Source organism: Folsomia candida, unplaced genomic scaffold, assembly GCF_002217175.1.
Source record: "Folsomia candida strain VU population unplaced genomic scaffold, ASM221717v1 Fcan01_Sc007, whole genome shotgun sequence".
Classification (NCBI taxonomy): Eukaryota; Metazoa; Arthropoda; class Collembola; order Entomobryomorpha; family Isotomidae; genus Folsomia; species Folsomia candida.
Window position 1 is genome coordinate 5,422,591 of NW_019091199.1, and position 21,353 is coordinate 5,443,943.

Here is a 21,353-nt window from a genome sequence, read left to right on the forward strand (position 1 = left end):
AAACGACTGAACTAATTGTAAGTACTTAGCTTAAATAATTAATTGTATTTTTTAAGCACCTTGGAGGAATCATCGCCTTCTTCTACCCCACGGACTGTCTCGTAAACGAAAATGTCACAAACCTGCACATCTTCAACGTGCAAATGATTGCATTTCACCGACGAAATCTTGACTGGAAACCACTCACAAATTTCACAAAGGTTTTTCCAAAAGTGAAGGAGTTGAAAATTTCCGTAAACCACAAGGAGACATACTTCCACCGGTGAGTACTTACCATTGGGAAAAAACTCTTATGAAAATACAGTATTTTGAGCTTCGTTCTTCCCAGGACTAGAATTTCCGGGGCTAGTACGGCCACCAGTGTTTCCGGTGCAAAGTAACCACGTGCAAGAAATATCGGGGAGAAAGTGATTTCTTGCGGGTATTTATTTTGACCTGCAAGCAATGCGTGGCGCAACAAACTACGCCGCGCCGCCATACTTCATACGGCGCGTGGCTTGGTGGCGCATATGTATTTCTTGCACTTTCTCCCAGTTTCTAGCACCTCACATTTCTTGCTTTGCAGTGCAAGAAATGTGCTTCGCAAACCTGCAAGAAACGAAACACTGACAGCCACAGAAAGACATGAATCTGCATGAAAAATGCAATAGTCATGCGAAAATACGTGTTTTATGAAGAAATGAAGTCTTTCTCGCGTCAAAATACAAACAAAATACGTCACGTTCACGTTCACGTCAAAATACAAGCATTTTCATATGACTGCTGCAGATTTTCGTCTTTTTATGACTGTTTTATACAACTCGTTAGAGCTCAAAATACAGTATTTTCTCATAGTTTTTTTTACCTACATACTCCTGTTACTTACAGATTTTTGTTAAAATTTTAAATTTTCGTCATAATTTCATCTTTTTTATTCTGTCAGAATGCAATCCGTCAGGTTCAGAGTGGATGACCTGTTTCCCATTTTGAAAGAATGGAAAGAGCTGAGAGACATTGGCGTGGCGATGTCGACCTTTGGAACTGTTGAAATTGTCCAAGCGTTCAAACAGACTGAATTGATGAATCGTGAGATCATTCAGAATTTTATTCATGATTTTGATGTTGACGATCAATTATATTTTTTCTCAGAAATCCAAAATCTGACCCTCCACTTGGCCTCGGTTAACAACATCCGGAACCTCGAGAGGACAAACAACGTTAACAAAGCGGCAATGGACGCAGTGATTTTGACCGCTTCGAAGCTGCAGTCCTTCAGATTGAGTGATTTCCAGGGGGTTAGTATTTTAAGTTTTTTTTTAAATAAATAAAATACCTTGCTCATTTTGGGAATTATTTTATTACAGCATATCTTTTTAACTCGCGTGGCCCCATTTTTGCAAAACTTGACGGTGGAGAAGCAAAATTTTGATGAGCTGTCGGAGACGGGATCCACGGTGGCAAGGAATCTCAAAATAAAATTGTGATAATTGAACAGAATTTGGCTAAATTGTACCAAAATTTATTGAATCTCAAATAATCGGGTTTCACTTCAAATCAATCCTCATTAAAAGTCTGAAGCTAATTAATAAAATCCCCGATTTAAATGTATAATTTTTACCTGGAAATTCCTTCCCTTCAAGAAAAATCTGAAAATATTTGCACCTCAAAATTGCATCCATATAAAGTAATCGTTTTGTCAAAAAAAATCCCCCAAAAAATGGCACATTAAACACCCTCTAATTATCTCATCGCACTTTTGCATTCAATTTCTTATCATTATTTAGGCCGTACATGCAACTAGATTATTAGCGACCCTTAAGGTACCACAAGAGGTTGAATATTTCAATTTTTTCTGGACTTAGCAACATGATTTTTTAGAGAAAATGAGTCAAGACATGAAGTACGGCTCCGCATAACAACAAGGGCATTGGGGCATTTTTAAGAGCTCCCCGAGATGGAGGGGATGGACTTTAAGGTCATAATGGTTGTTATTTGGAATCATTATATATTTCTGCAGGGTGTATAATCGGTTTGTGGGCTCATTTGTGTCTGGTAAAGAGATGTGAACCATTTTTGTCCTCAGAAACATAAAATAATATGGAGGGGCAAGTATAGAAATGCTATTTCGAAAAGTATGGAAGACAATATGGAAATGAGACCCATTATGCTCCCTATGTAAAACTATTTCGCACGATGTGGGAGTCGTTCCACATTTGTGCTCCGTATGGTTTGGACGCTAGGACGTTTTAAAAAAAATTCATCATGTTCGACTATTTTGGCTATAAATACGTAAGTATAAGTAACAGCAAAAGGGGACATTTAGCAAAATTTAGAGTAGTATATTTTTTACAAAATTTGTATTTGAACCAAATTTCTACCTACTATAATTTCTGAGAAAATTACAATCAAAGTGAGTGGTATAATTCCTTGCCAACTCTCTTGTGGTACCTTAACTCATATATTTTTATTATTATTTATTGTCATTTTAATTACCGTCATTTGTAATGGGTTCAAATCCTCTCGAAAATCCAACATCTTTGCCAGCGCATATTTATCATCGCGGAGTTTAATTGTAGGAACGTTAATAACTCCTTTTTGGGGATGTAACCACAAAGGCCGTCGGTCAGTTGCTTCAAACAGATGAGGACTTGGTGCACCATTGCGAGGGCTTTTAGCGAATCTTGACCATTTCACTGTGTACGGCACAACCGTCCATTCCGTAGATGACATGGCGGAGAAAATACGGCTGAGCGATGATCGTGTATCGGATGAGACGCTGAATATTGGTCGAGCTCATGAGGGCAAGGGTTTCGTCAATATTAAGTGGGGAATAGTACTGATGCATTCATGCACAATCTAACTTAGATATTATGAAAAACCAGTCCAACTTTTGGTCGAGAAGTGTCTCACAGTTCTCGGTAAATTCGCCATAATCGTCTGGATTCTTGTCCTTTGAATAAAGGCGAATTCCGATCGCGATGTGCGTCCAATGATATAATTAATTGGGCTTCTCTGTCCCTTTGCATGACGCATGGACACTTTGGTTTCGGACAAAAGGTTCACGTCTTCCTTGGAGAAGACGCTAATCAGGACGGCGGACATTAATTACACACAGAAAATGGGCATAATTCTTATTTATGTAATTATTTAAACTAGCAATGCGATGGTGTGAAATGGAATATGGTTGAAATTTTGAAATTACGTACGTTGTTCATGTCAATACAACTAACGTTTCATCAAGCTGTTTGTACGATGGTCAGATTTGCCAAAATATTTTATGGCAAAGTTAAAAAATATGGGATTTTTAGCACGGGAAGGAAATTTAAGTTGAGTTTGCTTCCTCCGCATGGTAAAAATCGCCCGTTTTTTGTCCTCAAATATTTTGACTAATTCCCACCATCGCACACACTGCCGGAAGAAACATTGATTGTATTGACATGGACCATGTAATTTCAAAATTTCTACCAAATTAGTATCATGATCAGATTTCATTAATGCAAAAAATTTTCACCAAAAATAAATAAGCCTGTTGCAGGATTAATATCGCGTCATTCTCATCACAGTAAACCAGCTCAATTAAAAAGTATCCAAATGATCATTATAAATATGAAAATACGACAATGAGACGAAATGTGTCCAAACAATGCAACCTCTTCTTAATAGTGACGATTTGCAAAATCAATCTCATCAGTCAGCATCTCAATAATTGATTAAAAATACGATGTCGTTCTCAGCTTCGTCTCACTGCAAGACTCATCGTTATCATTTCAGTATTTATTTATTTATTTAGGATTAGCAATCTGCGCACGACTGGATAAAAAAGACTCTACCAAGAAATTGTCTCACAAACCAAGATCGATTTATTTCCTTGTTGCTTGTAGGAAATATTCACAATAAAAGTCTCACTTTTCCCAACAAGGCTGTGTGCATGTAAAACCCTCTCAAGTGTATGCACGCACATACATACATGTTCACCTCATCCCATGTAATTAATTGGTCAAGAATTTTAGCACAAAATTGTACCACTTAAATTTTTGCATGATTTTGTTAAAAATATATTTTTATTATAAATCCTCATAAATATGTTCGTCTCATTTATGCTAGACACGAATTTAGCCAAAATTTCTCAAAATTCTTCAAAATCATAAAATACGTTCTGTAGTCGCCGTATGTGATTTGACTAATGTGTAGTGATATTTTAATTTATTTTATCATTTGATTTCATTATTTTAATATTTTCTTGTATGAATTATGATTATGTATGAATATGGGATGATGCTTAACATTGAATTTGGACAATGAACTTGTCTCTGATTGGTTGAAAAGTTTTAACTAGTAATAACATTGAGTCTACGTGGCAGTTTTGGATACTGCATGGGTGGAAAAAAGAGACCCAAAAATCAGACCCGATTTAACTTTAGAGTGGAGAGGAGTTAGTCTCACCTCTCATATTCAATTTCGGAATTATAAACTTATTTGAATTGGTGTTAATTTGAAAACAACTAAATTTTGTACAGTGAAAACGAGAGAAGAATTACAGTGTGTCAATAAAGTCCCGTCAAATTAGCTCATTAATTTTGCTGGCTTTGAGTGTACTTATTTACAACAAGTCACCCAGTCGCCTTGCATAGTTGGAGCTGCCCCTTGGACGGAGACGCCACCCAGGTCAAGCTGAGGATCCGAGAGTGGAAATAAATAAAAAGCGCCAGAGCGCTTACACGTTCCCTTCGCAACGATACGATACGTTCTCACAAAATTCGAAAGGAACCCAGACCAAGGTTGCTAGACAACTTTAGTAATAATAATTACAAGGTTGCGACAATTGCTTCGACGATGAAAAAACTTCAATTTTCGAAAACCCTGGTACCTTGGCACCAGTGTGCGTCGCACAAACTGTCGCCCAGAAACAAACCGCACAAAAATTGTCAATACTTTGAGAAGTTCAGGGTTTCCCTGCGCGACACTAATTTTTACTTTGCATCATCGCAGCAATTTTTTAAGCAATTTCACCAGCAATCAAGAACAAGTATTTTGTTTGTTTCCTCTCATAGCAGTGAAAGCAGTTATCTCACATCAGTTGCCCCTCACCTTTTAAACCTCAGTGGACAAGAAAAAATGAAAGTTAGATATGCAGTAGTACTCTTTTCTACAACCACGGCCGCGTTCTGGCGCAAAGTTTACCTCAATCGCCCAAAAGAAGCGGAATTCATTTTGCTGATCAATGACTGGTTTGACCTCTTCAATTCAAGAACAGTCAAGGAAGCCAAAAAAACTAAGGTACCCTTTGGACTAAACTTAGCTCAACAACTAGACCTGCTAGATAGGACAGAGTCGGCGATTTTGGAGTTACGAGTAGGAGACGCCAAATATCTGTATCCTTTCCAGCGAGGCTTCTTGATCTCCATCAGCTCAATGAGAGGCCTTTTCCATGAGCTTTCTGGAAGTCATCTGCGGATAAGCTACATACTGACTCATCGTGTGAATCAAGATTTGGCCGAAAACGCCTTCAGCGTAATCAGAAAAATCGGAGCCGGACATGTCAAGCCTTCTGCCGTAGACGCAAAAAGGAGGCTCAAATTGCTGTGCCTAACGTGGGGAGCAAATACATTCAAGACCTCTTCCGTGGAAGCTGAAGATAATGAGCCATGCTTGTCAGCCAGGATGATACATTCTCTAACCACTGTGCAATCAAATGATGCTGATAATTCGTCACCAAGAATAATTCTCCCTAGGTGGAGATTAACATCAAGGACCTGAATGAAACCAATGCCGACGAAGTACTTCAATCAATGGGGATGCCAGAAAGTTGTGAACATGGAGGGAAAGAGTTTATTGCTGGATTTGTTGCCTCCAAGTTGTGCAATATTCTGCCTGGTTTGAAAGCATCACCGGAAGAAGTGGACATGCTGAATCAGAACAGCTGGGTCAAATCCTTGGGTAAAGAGCATCTCACAGTACCATCGTTGAAGTGGCTAAATTGGGTGGAATTATTAGAATCAGAGTTTAGAACATACCATCGTACTGGAGATAAATACAAGATCAACGGAAACCCTGGCGTACTGAAAGGATTCTGCGAAGCCCTATCGAACAAGTACCAAGAAATACCTGTCAAAGCTCTGGAAAAGTACATCAAGACGAGACTTTTCATTAGGATCAAGAACAGGAACAAACTAATTGTGGAGGAAAGAAGGAAAGCTGCCAAGTTGAGAGCCGATCGTTGGACTCCGTACCAGGTTCGCATCAGTACGTCTACGCCATGCGATGACGAGACGGATGAAGAATCATACTCTGATGACGACGACGAGTTAGAAGAATTTGAAAGGGAATAAGGTGGAAGATGTATTTTGTTGTCTTTTTTATTGCATCAATTTAAATAAAATGCTTTTAAATCGTTACGTCACTTCTTGTGTTAGCGTTACAAAATCTTCCAATTTTACTTTTAACATTGTGTTAGCATTACAAAATCTTCCCACTTGACTTTTAACGTTGTGTTAGCATTACAAGATCTTCCCACTTGACTTTTAACGTTGTGTTAGCATTACAAAATCTTCCAATTTTACTTTTAACATTGTGTTAGCATTGCAAAATCTTCCCACTTGACTTTTAACATTGTGTTAGCGTTACAAAATCTTCGTACTTGACTTTTAGCATTGTGTTAGCGCTACAAAATCTTCCAACTTTACTTTTAACATTGTGTTAGCGTTACAATCTCAACCTGCCTCCAATGTAGAGTGCACGATCCGCGAATCAAAAAAGCACACATCAAGTTGCAATTATTGAGATTCTACTACCATGGAATATTTTGCCGAATTAGGAGTCAAAGCTGGAGCCACACCCACTCATATTTACAAGGTGTTTAGGAAGCTGGCCCTCAAATACCACCCCGATAAGAACAAGGACCCTGCAGCAGGAGATATTTTTAAATTAATTAACCAGGCGAAGGAGTTTTTGTTGTGTCCCACCCCTGCAACGGCGAAGAAGAAGAATAAGGTTCCTCCATGTGAGATCTGCGGAAAACTGTTCAACAGCTACGCTGCGAAGTCGCAACACCGTTTCAAGCATTTACCGAAACCGAAATGTCCTGGTTGTTCGTGTCTCTTCGCAAGACCTGATTCACTGGACCGGCATCAAAGGACTTGCCGTGGTAATTCAGAATCATTGTTAATGTTTATGTTAATAAATACGTATTTAAAATTTTAAAATAATTGTTTCTTATTTTTTTATTTAAATAAAATTTATCTTATTATTGTAGGCTATAACAATTTCCTCATGTGTCCTCTGACTTGCTTTGTGAAATTGGAAAGACTAGTGGCGACCAATTTACCAACTGCGCCACAAAAAATGATTGCAATCGCGGTGAATAGGCCAACGATTCGACGACGACTGGCCCGTAAAAAGCTGCCCAGAAAATGTCTCCTTGCAATCAAAGCTCGGATCTCCACGAGCCCAATACGACCGTGGAACCGACTTAAGATTAGGATACAAAAAAAATAATCCCTTCTACGCCTTTTGGCTAAGATCAAAGTGTAGTACCCCCCCCCCCCCCGCCGCCCCTCGTCCCCACCGCAAGATGGATTCTCGTGCCCCCACCCGTGTTAGTGATACCCTCACAGTTCTCCACCCACCTTCCTCATCTTGGCCGTGCACAGAAGATTCGTGTAATAAAGTGTTTAAAGTGACTACCGACTGGTCCTCTGGAAAAAGAAGCCTCATCCGTCATCTGCTCCAAGAACATAAGGTTGAGATAAAAAACACAATTAACATCTGTTTTGGCTGTCGCGCAACCTTGGGGAATCGACCATCTCTCCACAAGTGTCTTCTTCCCGTCCAGTTCGAGGTAGAGGTACAAACTTTCAATCATGTATGTGCTACGTGCCTAGAATCCTTCCCCCACAAAAAAGGCCTACAAAATCATCAGAAAATACACAAAAATCCGGGTGCAGGCTCAAGGACAGTTTCTCAGTCCGTCCCATCCACCTCTCGTCAACCTACACCACCGCATTGCCGTCTTTCCACCCAAGGAGAGAACCACACCCAAACCACACAGTCAACTCCCCTCACTGAGTCCCCCCGTTCTTTGCACACTGCTCACGCCCCCACTCCACGATCACTCACTACCCCAAATCGCCACTTGACACCTCTAATGGCGATCTCTTTCGCAACCACAACTCCGCTGTCCGACCACCTCCACTATGGAGAGGAGGAGAATAACCAGGAGGGAACGCTGGTCAACCACAATCTTAGTCCCTCACATCCTACTCACATTGACCCAAATGGTAGGTCCTCCCTCTATCAATACCTGCCTGACCTCCTAAAAATCCTTAGATCTCTGAATCACCCCGACAAGTGGAAAAGATTCACCGAAATCCTTGACTCCCTAACAGAAGAAGCACGAACCGAACTTAATATCCGCCCCCGTCCTCAACAAGCTGCCGTCCCCCGACGCCCACCAACGGTCACTGAAGCCTTGGATGCAAAACTGATCCAAAAGCTCTACAAGAGAAACAGAAGACGAGCAGTTCGGCTCATCCTGGATGGGGATTCTCCCCCGTGTGTCATTCCCACCAACACTCTCCACCAATTTTTCACCGAGCGTAGGTCAGAAAAACCCTACGATAATTCTTTCTACCAACCATATGGGGGCTCTCGTGAACCACTCCCTTGCGACATGTTCTCACAAACCGAGGTCATCAAACGGCTTCGCAAGTTTGAGAACTCTGCCCCCGGTGACGACCAAATAACTTACCGACACTGGCTCAGCCTTGATCCCGAAGGCAACGTTCTAACCACTATCATGAACATATGCCTAAAATAGCAAAGAATTCCCGAGACATGGAAATCTTCCCGCACCATCCTCATTTACAAGCAGGGAGATGTTTCCGATCCAGGAAATTGGAGACCAATATCAATAACCCGAACTCTCTACAAACTCTACTCAGGATGCCTGGCGTCTCGTCTAACAACGTGGCTAGTCAACAACAAAGTCCTCCATTCTAGTCAAAAAGGATTTCTTCCTTTTGATGGTGTATTCGAACACAACTTTGTGCTTCAACATCGGATGCAAGAAGCAAGGACTCGAAAACAGGACCTTTACGTAGCATGGTTGGACTTCTCTGACGCATTTGGGTCCATCCCCCACGCTGCTCTTACTGACTCCCTCCGCCATTATGGAATCAGTGACTACTTATCTCCCATCATCCAAGATATGTACACTGATGCATCTACACACGTCGTCTCCAGTGACGGTGTCACCGCACCCATCCAAATACGATCTGGAATACACCAAGGTGACCCACTTTCCAGTATTCTATTCAACATCGCGATAAACCCCATCCTAGAGAGGATCCACAACTCGGGCGACGTCAACCACCAAGCCCTCTCCTTCGCTGACGACCTAACCCCGATGGATGAGACTTATGAAGGACTGCAAAATAAAATCAACATCATCAACTATGAGTCCCAACGTCTCTCCATCCAACTCAACCCTAAAAAGTGCGTCTCTCTACATCTCAGCGGAAAAACTCCGGTTGGATCAAGACCATCCATTTTCAGGATCGAAGATACCCCCATAGAATATCTCAATGACCACGAGTCAACTCAATTTCTAGGGAAGCCAACTGGCTTCCAACTCTTCAAAGACAATTCTTCGGTCGAATCTTACATCCAAACCGGACAAAAGATCTTATGCTCTAACCTCGCCCCGTGGCAAAAGATTGATGCAATGAAAACTTTCTTCTACTCCTCCCTAACCTTCCCAATGAGAACAGCGCAGCTTTCCAAGACCCAGTGGGAGAAAGTGGATAAAGCCCTCCGTCCACTTTTCAAAGATACCCTCAAACTCCCACGTGAGGCCGCGAACGAATATCTCTACGGTGGAAGAAACTCCGGATCCTGCGCCATACCATTAGCTGCGGAAGACAGTGATCTCCTTCTCATTGACAACGCCTTCAAACTGCTCACCTCCAATGATCCCACCATAAAAGAATTAGCCCTAGCCGACCTACTCAACACCACGAGTAAAAGAACCAGACCCCAAACTCCCACCCTTGAGGACGCTGCCCTCTACTTATCCGGCTACAATGAAGGCTCATACCGCACCACCACCAATGCCATATCCAACGTGTGGACACAAGCAAGACAGGCATCATCCCGTATAAAAGTCTCATGGACGATTGATGATGACGGTCCCTCTCTCCATCACTTGGACATCACCCTCGAACCACGGCACAGGCAAGCTATCGCCCGCACTCTCCGCCAACAAACTCGACAAGTCAGAGACAAACGTCTCCACAGTCTTGCCAACCAAGGAAAAGTGATGGAGGTTGTTGCCCAATCTAAAGCAAGTCATCATTTCATTCAAAACGGTGACTACATCCGATTTGCTGACTGGCGTTTCATTCACCGAGCAAGACTCAACCTGGTCCCCCTTAACGGTGCTAAAATGTGGCAACGGGGCAATAATCAAGCCTGCAGGTGATGCAACCACCCACAAGAAACTCTACCTCACGTCCTCAATCACTGCATGAGGTACAGTCAAGCCTACACCCACCGCCACAACGCCATAGTCCATCGACTGAAGACCGCTCTTGCCAAGTTCACCATCATCGCAGAAAACCAAACGGTCGTCCCCAACCTAGACATCCGTCCTGACTTACTAGCAGTAAAAGATAACCATGCCTTCATCATTGACGTCACCATCCCGTTTGAGAATCGACCCGAAGCATTCACTAAAGCCCGAGAAACCAAGATGGAGAGATACAAACTTCTTCAACAAGCCCTTCTCTCAAGATACGGTGCAGTCGATATTGTCCCATTCATTGTCGGATCTCTTGGATCATGGGATAATAACAACGACCAATTCCTTCGCTTAGTGTGTGCCAAATCCTATGCAAAACTCTTTAAAAAACTTTGTGTAGTGGACTGTATTAAGTGGTCAAGGGACATCTACATCGAGCATCTTACCAACATTCCCCAATACAAAAAACCATAAAGCAACTTTACATATTTTTCATGTTTTTAGATATAATTATGATCTAGTCTTAGGTACTCATTATTTAACACATTATTTAATTTACTTGTATTATATTATATTTATTTATGCACATGTCAGGTAATCCACTAACTGAACCCCTTTTTCAGATTCTAAGTGATTAGTATTATCTTTTCTAACCAGTTACAAGCCATATGCATTATTTTACCACCTAGTATAAGCTTAAACCTATATTTATTCTCATTTTGTAAATTCAATCATTCCAAACATTCGGTAAATAAAATCTGTTCTTATCAGCTTATTTCTATGTATTTTTATATGCTTAAAACTGATCATGTCGTCCGATAAATCCAATACAAAATTAAATTTGTCAGTTAATCGATCAAATAAAAAAACATTTATAACGGATCATTTTGTAAATGTGTCGGCTATTTCGGCGTGGTAGCAGAAATTTTTGTGCTTTAATTACCGTTAGCGACAGCCCAAATAATTAACCCTTCAAAAATGAAGGTTTTTGAGGCTCTCGAAGCAATTGTCGTAACCTTGTATTATGATAAATTGTCAAGCAACCTTGAACCCAGACATGAAAAAAAATTTCATAAAATTGTACAAAAACTGACAAGAAACTCTACTCACTCATCCATCCCATCTCAATTCTCCACTAAAAACCAACTGTTTTACTTAACTATTCAATAAAAATGGTTGGTGGGGGTGGTGGTGACGGTCCTGTCGACTCTCCAACCGCCGGCTTCGTGTTCGCCGTCGCCTACGCCATTTTTTCCCACCTAAGTGACCTTGAAGTGCTGAAATTTCGACGTGTGTCAAAAACCTGCGGTTCCGCCGGGGGATTGATCCTGTCCCGACGGAATGGAGCCAATAAGCGAGCCCACCTCACTTTCCTGCCTGAACACGACGTCAACAACAAGTTGGCCCGCCTCGACAAACTTCTCTCCGGAACGACCTCGCCACGCTGTCTTCTCCCGGATTATGGTGCCATGGTCATCTCAACAATCTGCATGCGTGCCAAGACCTACCTCGAGGCCACTCCAATCTTCCCACCATTTTTGGAAAAGTAAGGCAACTACCTGAAGGCCGTCGAGTTGCAGAGATTTTTGGCGAGAGGGGACGATAATTTGATGATGAATGAGGTCAAGACGATTCTAGAAAAGTGCGCTAATCTCTTGGAATTTGCGTTTTTACCATACAAGGCGATCTTCGGGGAAGATCAACAGGTGGGAATTTTCCGCAAAAATAAATTGTACATGTTTTCTAATCATGTTCTTTTTTCCGTGTAGCTGATCCCTTTTCTACAAGCGATGCGCTGGACACCGACTCTCCCGGCGAACGACTTCTCAGCAAATTTACAACCGGTCAAGCTCACCACGTTGGTGATGCACATGTGTCATCCTCGACATCTCGCAGTGGTCATTGTTTCCTCCCCAAGTCTTAGAAATCTGACCTTCCTCCCGCCCAATGCGGACACGCAACGGATCCAGAAGTTCTGGCAGACTGGGAAGACTTCCAAGATGTTGTCAACGAGTTGGGGGGCATGAATCAGATTGAATGATTGGCTCTCCAGGATTGGGATCTCATCCCCAACATTCAAATGGAAAAGTATGCAATTACATACATAAATATGCGAATTTTACTCGAAAATAATTAAATTCTTGGTAAAAATGACCTATCTAATTCGGATGTCCAATTGTTTTTTTTAGTTTAAGAACAGTCAAGTTGTTCGTGAGAGGCATCTCCACTTTCACTCAGTCTGAGAGGATCACGCACGCCACCCTATTTCCTCAAGTATAAAAAAATATATCATTTCGATCGAAACCGAGTCCTTAAATTAATCCAAGTCTTCATTTTCTTAAAGGTGACGACTGTCCAGATTTACTTGCGTCTACTACGACAGCATTTTATAGAGAATCATATAATCCACCGGTTCATGAATAGATTTCCGTCCACAACCACCGTCCTTCTCCATTACCACGACCAACTCCCAGTGGCCAGAGACGGGTTTTTCGAATCCTTAGAAGACGCACTTGACGTGAGTGAATTGTCCAAAAAATATAAGTTCATCCCAAAAAGAAGTACATATTTACGAAAGATTTATAAAAGAAAACGTACAAATGTTATTTTTGCCAAGCCTTATTTTTTTAATTAAATTTTTTATCAAAATTATTTGCTCTAAAATCGTTCAAATCTTTGCAAAGTTTATGTAGCTGAAATATGTATAAAAAAAATTCAGAAAACTAGACATATGAAAAAGATGTAGACAAATTACATAAAAATTTCCACAAAGTTGTTCCTCATCAATTTAAAAACTACTTACCTACCTTACATAATTAATGTTAATTATTTTTTTAGCACCTCCAATCAAACGTGGCCTTTTTCAACTCCACTGACTGCCTGGTAAATGAGAACGTGAGGAATCTCTTCATCTTCAATTTCCAAATGCTCGCATTTGGACGCAGAGGAAAGCGCACGCCCGAATGGAAGACGCTCCCAAACTTTGCAAAAGTTTTCCCCAAAGTGGAAAACTTGAAGATATCCGTCAAGCACGTAGGGACGTACTTTGACCGGTGAGTACTTACCATGGGAAAAAACTCTTGTGAAAATACAGTATTTTGAGCTTCGTTCTTCCCAGGACTTGGATTTCTGGGGGCTATTAAGGTCACTAGTGTTTCTGGTGCAAGTAACCACTTGAGAAATGGTTTCTTGTGGGTATTTTGACCTGCAAGAAATGCAAGGCGCAAGAAACTACGCCCCACGGCTGTAAATACTTCATGGCTGGGTGGCGCATATTTCTTGCACTTTCTCCCAGTTTCTTGCACCTCCATTTTCTTGCTTTACAGTGCAAGAAATGTCCTTCGCCTGCAAGAAACGAAACACGGACAGCCATAAAAGACAAGAATCTGCATGGAGGATGCATCAGTCATATGAAAATACGTGTTTTATGAAGAAATTAAGTCTTTGTCGTGTCCAAATACTTTATTTTTACAAACGCGTGAAAAAAATGTATTTCGACAGTGATAAAATGTTAATTTCTTCACAAAATATGTACGCATTTTCATATGACTGCTGCAGATTTTCGTCTTTTTGTAACTGTTTTATACAACTCGTCAGAACTCAAAATACGGTATTTTCTCAAAGCTTTTTGCCTTTCCTCCTGCTACTTACAACGTACAGATTTTTGTTAAAGTTTAAAATTCCGTCATAATTTCATCTCTTTTACTATGTCAGAATTCCGTCCATCAGGCTCAGAATTGACGACTTGTTCTCCCTTGTGAAAGAGTGGAAGGACTTGAAAGATCTTGCCGTGGCGATGTCGATCTTCGAAACTCCAGAGATTGTCAATGCTTTCAAACAGACTGAATTCTTAAATCGTGAGATTATTCAGAATTTTATTCATGACTTTGATTTTGATTTTGACGAGCAATTTTTTTTTTTCAGAAATCCAAAATCTGACCCTCCACTTGGCCTCGGTTAACAACATCCGGAACATTGAACGTAATAACAACGTGGACCAGGCGGCATTGGATGCAGTAGTTTTGGCCGCCTCGAGGCTGCAGTCATTTAAATTGAGTGACTTTGAAGGGGTTAGTATTTTGTGATTTTTTGAAATTTTGAAAAAAAATACTTTCCTCATTTTGGAAATTACTTTATCACAGCATGCCTTCTTGACGAGCGTGGCCCCCTTATTGCAAAACTTATCGGTGGAGAAGGAAAATTTTGACGAGTTGTCTCAGACGGGATCCACCGTGGCAAAAAATTTAAAAATAAAATTGTAATAATTGACGAGAATTTGGCTAAATTTTTCATGTAAATCAAAATTTACTGGATCTCAAATAATCGGGTTTTCCTTCAAATCAATTAATAAATTCCTCGATCTAAATGTACCTATAATTTTTAAGGATGAGACTTATTTCGCGTTGATTTCTTCTATATACTTAGGATTAGTTAATTGGCAATTAAAATTAATTAATATCAGGGGTTTCATATATTATTCAAAAGCGTATTTCACGAAATGAACTTAGGACTCGTTTAGGTTTTGATATCCTTTAGACATGCAAAAATCTCATTCCGTCTCGTTTTGCCTCATCTCAAGGAGACAGAGAGAGAACTTCTCTCAGAGAAGTGGACGAGACAGGTTGAGAATGTATCTCATTTACGACTTTTCAAGGCGAAAATCTCATCATAATCATGACGAGATTTGAGAATAAATTCGTTTTGCTTAAGTTTTGTTTAGAAAACTTTTCATTAACTTTCCTCTCGTTTCAAATTCATAGAAACGTATAGAAATTTGTTTTGAAAATTTGGCATAAATTGCATAAATAACATTGGCCCTATTTTCTTGCCGAGTGTTATCATTTCTCTTCCTGTCAAATAATGATGACTGCCCGATGACCACATCCACCTTAAAGAACAAGGACAACTCTACGACCACCCACATTGCCGACGCCAATGTCCTGTTTCTCGCCACGTGCGCCGTCCCGCTTCCGTCGTTTCGTGCTCATTATCGTACTTCATTATTACCCATAAATTCACCCTAACCACACCCACCACACGTTGCGGTGGATTAGTATAATCATAGACAAGTCTTTAACATGGGTTATTTGTTTGCGAAATGTCGGTGGGGATTTTTTGCTTAAAAAATCCATCCAAAAATTGGGATTAGGTATTTTAAGAATGAAATTAACTCGATAACTTCTGAGCGGGCAGAGCTACCGAGTACCTAAAAATCTCGACCGCCGACAAGCCATGATAATAGGCTTGTTTACTGCTATATGTACGATCCCACTGCAACAAGCACATACATAAATCATTGTTTCGTTTCTTGAGGGTTTGCTACATTGCTTACACTGCAAACCAAGAAACGCAAGAAATGCGAGGTGCACGAAAGTGCAAGAAATGTGCGCCATCAAGCCACGCGTCCTATGAAATACAGCGCCGGGGCGTAGTTTCTTGCGCCCTGCATTTCTTGCAGATCGTCAAAATAACTGCAGGAAACCACCTTCTCCCCGTTATTTCTTGCACGTGGTTACTTGCACCCGAAACACTGACAAAAATTGTACGATATATATTTTTCCAGTTGGAAGAACTCTTCATCGTCACGTTCTACCCCGTTCTGCCCACTCTGGTCACGTACTTCTTCTTCTTCGATCGTTGGGACGATAGCCCCCCAGCCACGCCGTCACCCCTCCCCCTCAATCTCCTCCACGTCGGTATCTTCCTCCTCGTCGTGTCCTTCCATGGGCGGAGGGTCTACTGCAATCCGACCTCCAAATCACGATCAGCCTCACCCCTTTGGGCCTACTTCCTCCGAATGTCGACATGTCTCGGCCTCCTCTTCGGCGCAGTACCGCTCCTTCTCCGCTGCCTAAATCAGCTCTACGCCACTCCTCCCATCGTTCCCTTCTACGTCGCAGAGGTCAGACTGCTCCTCACTTTCAGAGCGGTCATTTCCACCACGGCTGCCATCGTCAGGTCAATATTTCTAAATATGATAATTGCAACTGCATTTTTTTAATTCCTAAAATTTTCTACTCTTGACATGTCCCTCGTCACATTTCTGATTTGGATGACCACGCTTAAAGATGACGATTATGATTAATTTTTAATGTATGTAGGACTCGATAACTCGTCGCCAAAATCATGACATTTTTAATCATTTCTCTGCTCTGGGAATTTATTTTAAAATTCTGGACAAATTTGTAAATCAAGGCGTCGTCAATGTTTTAAAAATATCGCTCCAGATTTTGAGTGTTTGAAGGTGGAGATCTCAAATTTAAGAAGGCTTCAGATAAATTGAAACTCATCAAAACTGGGTTAAAAACTCACCGCAATTCTGGTAGACTGACTACAAATTCAGCGTTAAGAATTTTAAAGCAAATTTCCAGAGCCGAGAAATGATTTAAAATGTCCTAATTTTGATGATTTTGGTGATGAGTCAAAAAGTTTTGGATAGATTTTTATAGTTTCTGAAATAAAATTTCCAAAGTATGGATTTTTTTTCAAGCGGTTCTCTCTTTATTCATGTATGGCGATTTTTGATAATGATCCAATTAAATAGTTTATATGAGCGTACATCATCTTCTTAATTGTTTGTTCAAAGGGTAACAATACTTATTAATTAACTAATTAACATATTTTAATTATAACTCAATCCTTAATTAATAAAACAACTCGATTAAATCAAATCCGTAAAAATTAGTAATTTCGCAAAAACATTTATTTAACGCGAATTATTAAATAACTGGCTCCATTTCAAAACGCAATCAAAGCTGTGTATAACAAGAACAATTAATTAACTGACTTGAATAATCAATTTAATTATAACAATAATAACGGCACTTTTAACAATATTTAACTAATTATAGTTATTGTTGTTCTCCAGAGAATATGCATAGATTGGTGTATGTAAGATAAGGTGATGATGATGATAAGAGCAATTAATTGCAGAGCGAAGGTGTCATAATAAAGCAATTGATAACGTAAATTAATTATTGGATAACATGGTATCATCGCCCTAAATTAACTAATTAACTAACTGTCGTCGTTGTCAGCTCACTCACTTGCATAGTTTTACATCCTAATCAAGGTAATTAATTAACTTAACTGCTATTATGGCGCGCACGGCACGACACATTTTCGTATTTTTAACTTTTTGGCGTAATCGTGATGTCGAAATGGTTCATTAATTAATTCCGTCGTCAGTCTGTCTGTCCGTATCTTAATTATTATTTTGACGAGGAGGCGACAAGATTATTAAATAATTAATTACGCTTATCCACTACTAGATAACAACTAAGCTATTTATTTAACTAACTAAATCTTTAGCGCCATCGTCCTGGCTTATCATCACCTCGTCATATAAATTACTATTACTTAACTACACTTGTTGATAATTACTTATCATAATTATTGCAGTCTTGTCAAAACGTTTGGATTGCTTGCGTACACACTCCACGGTTTCTTCACTCTTCAGGTATACTTTTCTCATGAGTTAATTAATTATCGTAATTATTAGTTAACTAAACCAACTAAATTAACTAATTACAGGATAATTAATTAATTAATAGTGGAGATTATCACATTATAAAGTTTTTTTCCATTCGAAAAACAAAAAACAACGAGGCAAAAAGATACGCAAACCACGAGACGTACAAACCACACCCACTCATGCCAACAGTTAGTGTCATTTTTTACTTACTTAATAATTTGGATAATGCACAATTATGTTGCTAATTAATTACATTGTTACCCTAAATTATTATAACTGATCATAAATTAATGAGACATAAAATCAATCCGGGCATTGGAGCACGTCAGAGGGTGTGTTCTTTTAGTTAGAAGTAGTCCATCCTGCTAAATCTTTACATGATATTTAAACTTATTTAGTACTAAGGAATAGGAGAAGAGAATGAGAAGAACAGCGCGATAGTTAATATTTAGTTAGTTGTAAATAGTTATGGAATTTAAGTTCATTAAAAATTGAAGCCTCCTTGAGGACCGGCCGCGTTGTTGGGGTCGAATTGAAACGTTCCTTCGACCGTTGCTTCTGGAACGAGGTTGGGATCTTCGTCGATCTGTAGATACAAATTTTTCGTGTAAAATAAATAAATTTTTACCCAAAATAAAATTTTGAAATTAATCTGAAATACGTACATCTTCCGAAAAATAGTTTTCAATGATGTCATACGCAATTTTGTAAATGTCGAGATTTTCGTGATTCTGTAAACTCTCGATCTTATCGAGTCCACCGCACTCTTCGATCTGGCCGCAGACACGTTCAACCTCTTCGCTTGTACCGCCACCAATCATCTTTAACATGTTGTGAATCCCATCCAGAACGACTTGGATGACCTGATTAATTCATAATTAGTTAATTAATTGCAAATTTTCCTGTATAATTAATCAGCACGTGTTCAGCTGACTTATTCACCACCACTATTGTTAACCGACAAGACAAGTGGACATTTAGCCGTGGTGCACCACGGCTAAATGTTTTCATTTTCGCATCGTATTTTGACTTACAAAATGTTATTTCACATTTTAAAAATAATAAAAATAAGGTAGGTTAACACGAGTGGTAATGAATTGAATAAGTCGACTGGATCTGTACCCACCTGTGAATCTTTACAGGACAGCAAGTTACAAAATGGTGGAATAACACCGCACGAAATTAGATACGAGACTTGTTCCTTATTCCCACTTATCGTCATGTTAGACACGGCCCACGCGGCTTCCTTCTGAGTTTGGAACTCACCCTGAAAAAAATCAAGTAAGATAAGTCCGTGCAACAATTTTATCCATCACATTTATTTAGCTTATTAATTTTTCTACCCACCTTTTCCAAGTGAGAAATAATGAGCGGGATCAACCCCGCGTCGATGACGGCTTGCACCTGTGCGTAATTTCCGGCCGTCACGTTGCTCAAAAACCAGACGGCTTCCTTGCAAATCTTTTCCTTCTGATGGGTCAGCAACGTAGTGAAATGTCCGAGTGCGTCACAATTGAGGACGGCCTGGGTCTGCTCGTCCGTTCCGGTGACGATGTTTCCTACCGCCCGAACGGCCGCTGTCTGCACCTTGACTTCACGATGGGACAAGAGGGAGACGAGTTTGGGCAGGACGCCAGAATCGATGACCATCTGGATTTGGTCGTTCCCTCCGTCCGTGAGGTAACTGAGGGCCCAAACCGTGTCGACGAGAACGTTCGTGTCCGTGTGGTGGACGAGGACGTTGAGCGCGGGTAGGATTTCGGCCAAACTTTGTTGTGGCGGGGCGGGATCTTTATTCCTGCAGAGGTTGACAATAACCCAGGTCACGTTGCGGAGAAAAGTGATGGGAATCTCGGGCTGGATGAAGTTGAGAAGGGGGGCCACCACACCCATGGAAATGACGTAGTCGCGTAAATGTGGGCCATCCCCGATTATATTGCCCAACGCCCAGACCGCTTGTTCACACACATTTTGATGTGGAGAGGCCAAGAGGGCGAGGAAATGGGGCACGGCGCCGCACCCGACGACCGCCTGGGTTTGCTGGGACGTCCCGGAAGCGATATTGGTGAGGGCCCAGGCTGCTTCAAATTGGAGGGTGGAACTAAAATTAAGAAATTACTTATTCATAATAACTGCGTTTGCGGTGGATTTCGTATAATCGTATGCGACACGCTTTTAACATGTGTTATCGAAATGTCTGTCAAGATTTTTTGCTTAAAAATCAATTCAAAAATTGGGGAAATATAACAAAATATTCAAACATAAAACAACTTTGACCTGCGACAACTTTTGAACGAGGAGAACTATAAAATTTACTTTATTTTGAAATAATAATAATCCTCCTTTTTGGGCTGATTTTTAACCAAAAACCTCGACGGACATATTTTCCAAATCAATAATAACACATGTTGCAGGCTTATCTATGATGGTACGAATTCAATTTTAAAAAGTCCTCTTACTTGTTCGTGCCGCCCAGACAGTTGACCAAAATGGGGAGGATGCCACAATTAATTAGTGGATCGATGGGTGGATTACGATCCGAGGAGAGTAACTTGCGCACCGCGGTCACCGCTTGATATTGGATTTCTGGTTGTGTCGAGTCGGCCGCTTGTTGGACGAGGGCTTGAAGATTGGCCCCCGCGACGGGGGTTTTGTCACTCTCTTCATCCGTCAACTCGGCGGAGGGAACGTTTCGCCGCTTCTGCAATGTTTCTTCCCTTTTGTTCTTGCGAAGCTCAACCGTCTGCTCATTCCGGCGGCGGCGCATTTCCTGCATAAATAAGATTAAATTAATGCAAATTATACATTGATTTATAACAAGTTTGAATTATTTATGTAGCTAAACATCTCATTGTTCGACAAATTAGCGCATTAAAAGATAACCACCGCGAAGCAAGATAAGCTGGAAAAATTCATTATTCACTTACATCCTGATCTTTCCCCTTGTTCTTAAAATGTTCCATGCGACCTCGTGGTTCCGACATGATGACGATTTAACTGTGCACTTAAATAACTGATAAATAATAAATATTGTCTCTCTTCTTTTTCCTCGTCTTGTTGACTGATTCCTGAAATAAAATATTCACAATTTAAATTTATTGTAATTTAATAGTCAAATGACGAAATAGTACATTTCTTTCTCCCCTCTTCTCTTCTTACCTTGATCCTCGGAGACGCCGGCGTCAACCTGACCGTGCCCTTAACGTTTCACTTAACTTAATTGAAATTTGAGACGTTTACGAGGTACGTTTTGCAAATTGGTAAAAAATTGTGATGATTTTTTTTCTCGCAAATTCTCCGTCTCTTTTGTGTGTCTGCTGGATTGATGATGATTCTGGAATGGAATGACTGTTATGTTAGTTTTTCTTGGGCTGCTTGCTTGCA

General features: G+C 40.4%; 2 protein-coding genes across 2 annotated transcripts; one reads left to right on the forward strand and one right to left on the reverse strand.

The window, feature by feature from the left end:
• The first annotated feature begins 8,122 nt into the window (after positions 1-8,122).
• Positions 8,123-10,969, forward strand: LOC110852680. Its single transcript, XM_022100790.1, has 3 exons — positions 8,123-8,753; positions 8,919-10,452; positions 10,513-10,969. The coding sequence occupies exons 1-3, from the start codon at positions 8,123-8,125 to the stop codon at positions 10,967-10,969; spliced, it is 2,622 nt and encodes an 873-aa protein (XP_021956482.1).
• A 6,004-nt stretch (positions 10,970-16,973) lies between these two features.
• Positions 16,974-21,330, reverse strand: LOC110851754 (importin subunit alpha-3). The gene is made up of 7 exons (XM_022099647.2): positions 21,129-21,330; positions 20,897-21,037; positions 20,429-20,739; positions 19,317-20,070; positions 19,096-19,236; positions 18,635-18,832; positions 16,974-18,555 (listed from the first exon to the last, which is right to left on the reverse strand). Exons 2-7 carry the CDS (start codon positions 20,951-20,953, stop codon positions 18,454-18,456), a joined length of 1,563 nt encoding a protein of 520 aa, XP_021955339.1. The 5' UTR covers positions 20,954-21,037; positions 21,129-21,330; the 3' UTR covers positions 16,974-18,453.
• Between the last annotated feature and the right edge of the window lie 23 nt (positions 21,331-21,353).

What these genes read in the sequence shown, in the direction of transcription:
- LOC110851754 (XM_022099647.2), bottom strand. Translation starts at nt 20,953, where the DNA reads ATGTCGGAACCACGAGGTCGCATGGAACATTTTAAGAACAAGGGGAAA. An exon ending in ACAAGGGGAAAGATCAGGAT is followed by an intron (nt 20,740 to 20,896) that starts GTAAGTGAATAA and finishes TTATTTATGCAG; the next exon opens with GAAATGCGCCGCCGCCGGAA. An exon ending in AAAACTATTTTTCGGAAGAT is followed by an intron (nt 18,556 to 18,634) that starts GTACGTATTTCA and finishes TTGTATCTACAG; the next exon opens with ATCGACGAAGATCCCAACCT.
- LOC110852680 (XM_022100790.1), top strand. Translation starts at nt 8,123, where the DNA reads ATGGCGATCTCTTTCGCAACCACAACTCCGCTGTCCGACCACCTCCAC. An exon ending in GCTCAGCCTTGATCCCGAAG is followed by an intron (nt 8,754 to 8,918) that starts GCAACGTTCTAA and finishes AACTCTACTCAG; the next exon opens with GATGCCTGGCGTCTCGTCTA. An exon ending in GGCAATAATCAAGCCTGCAG is followed by an intron (nt 10,453 to 10,512) that starts GTGATGCAACCA and finishes CATGAGGTACAG; the next exon opens with TCAAGCCTACACCCACCGCC.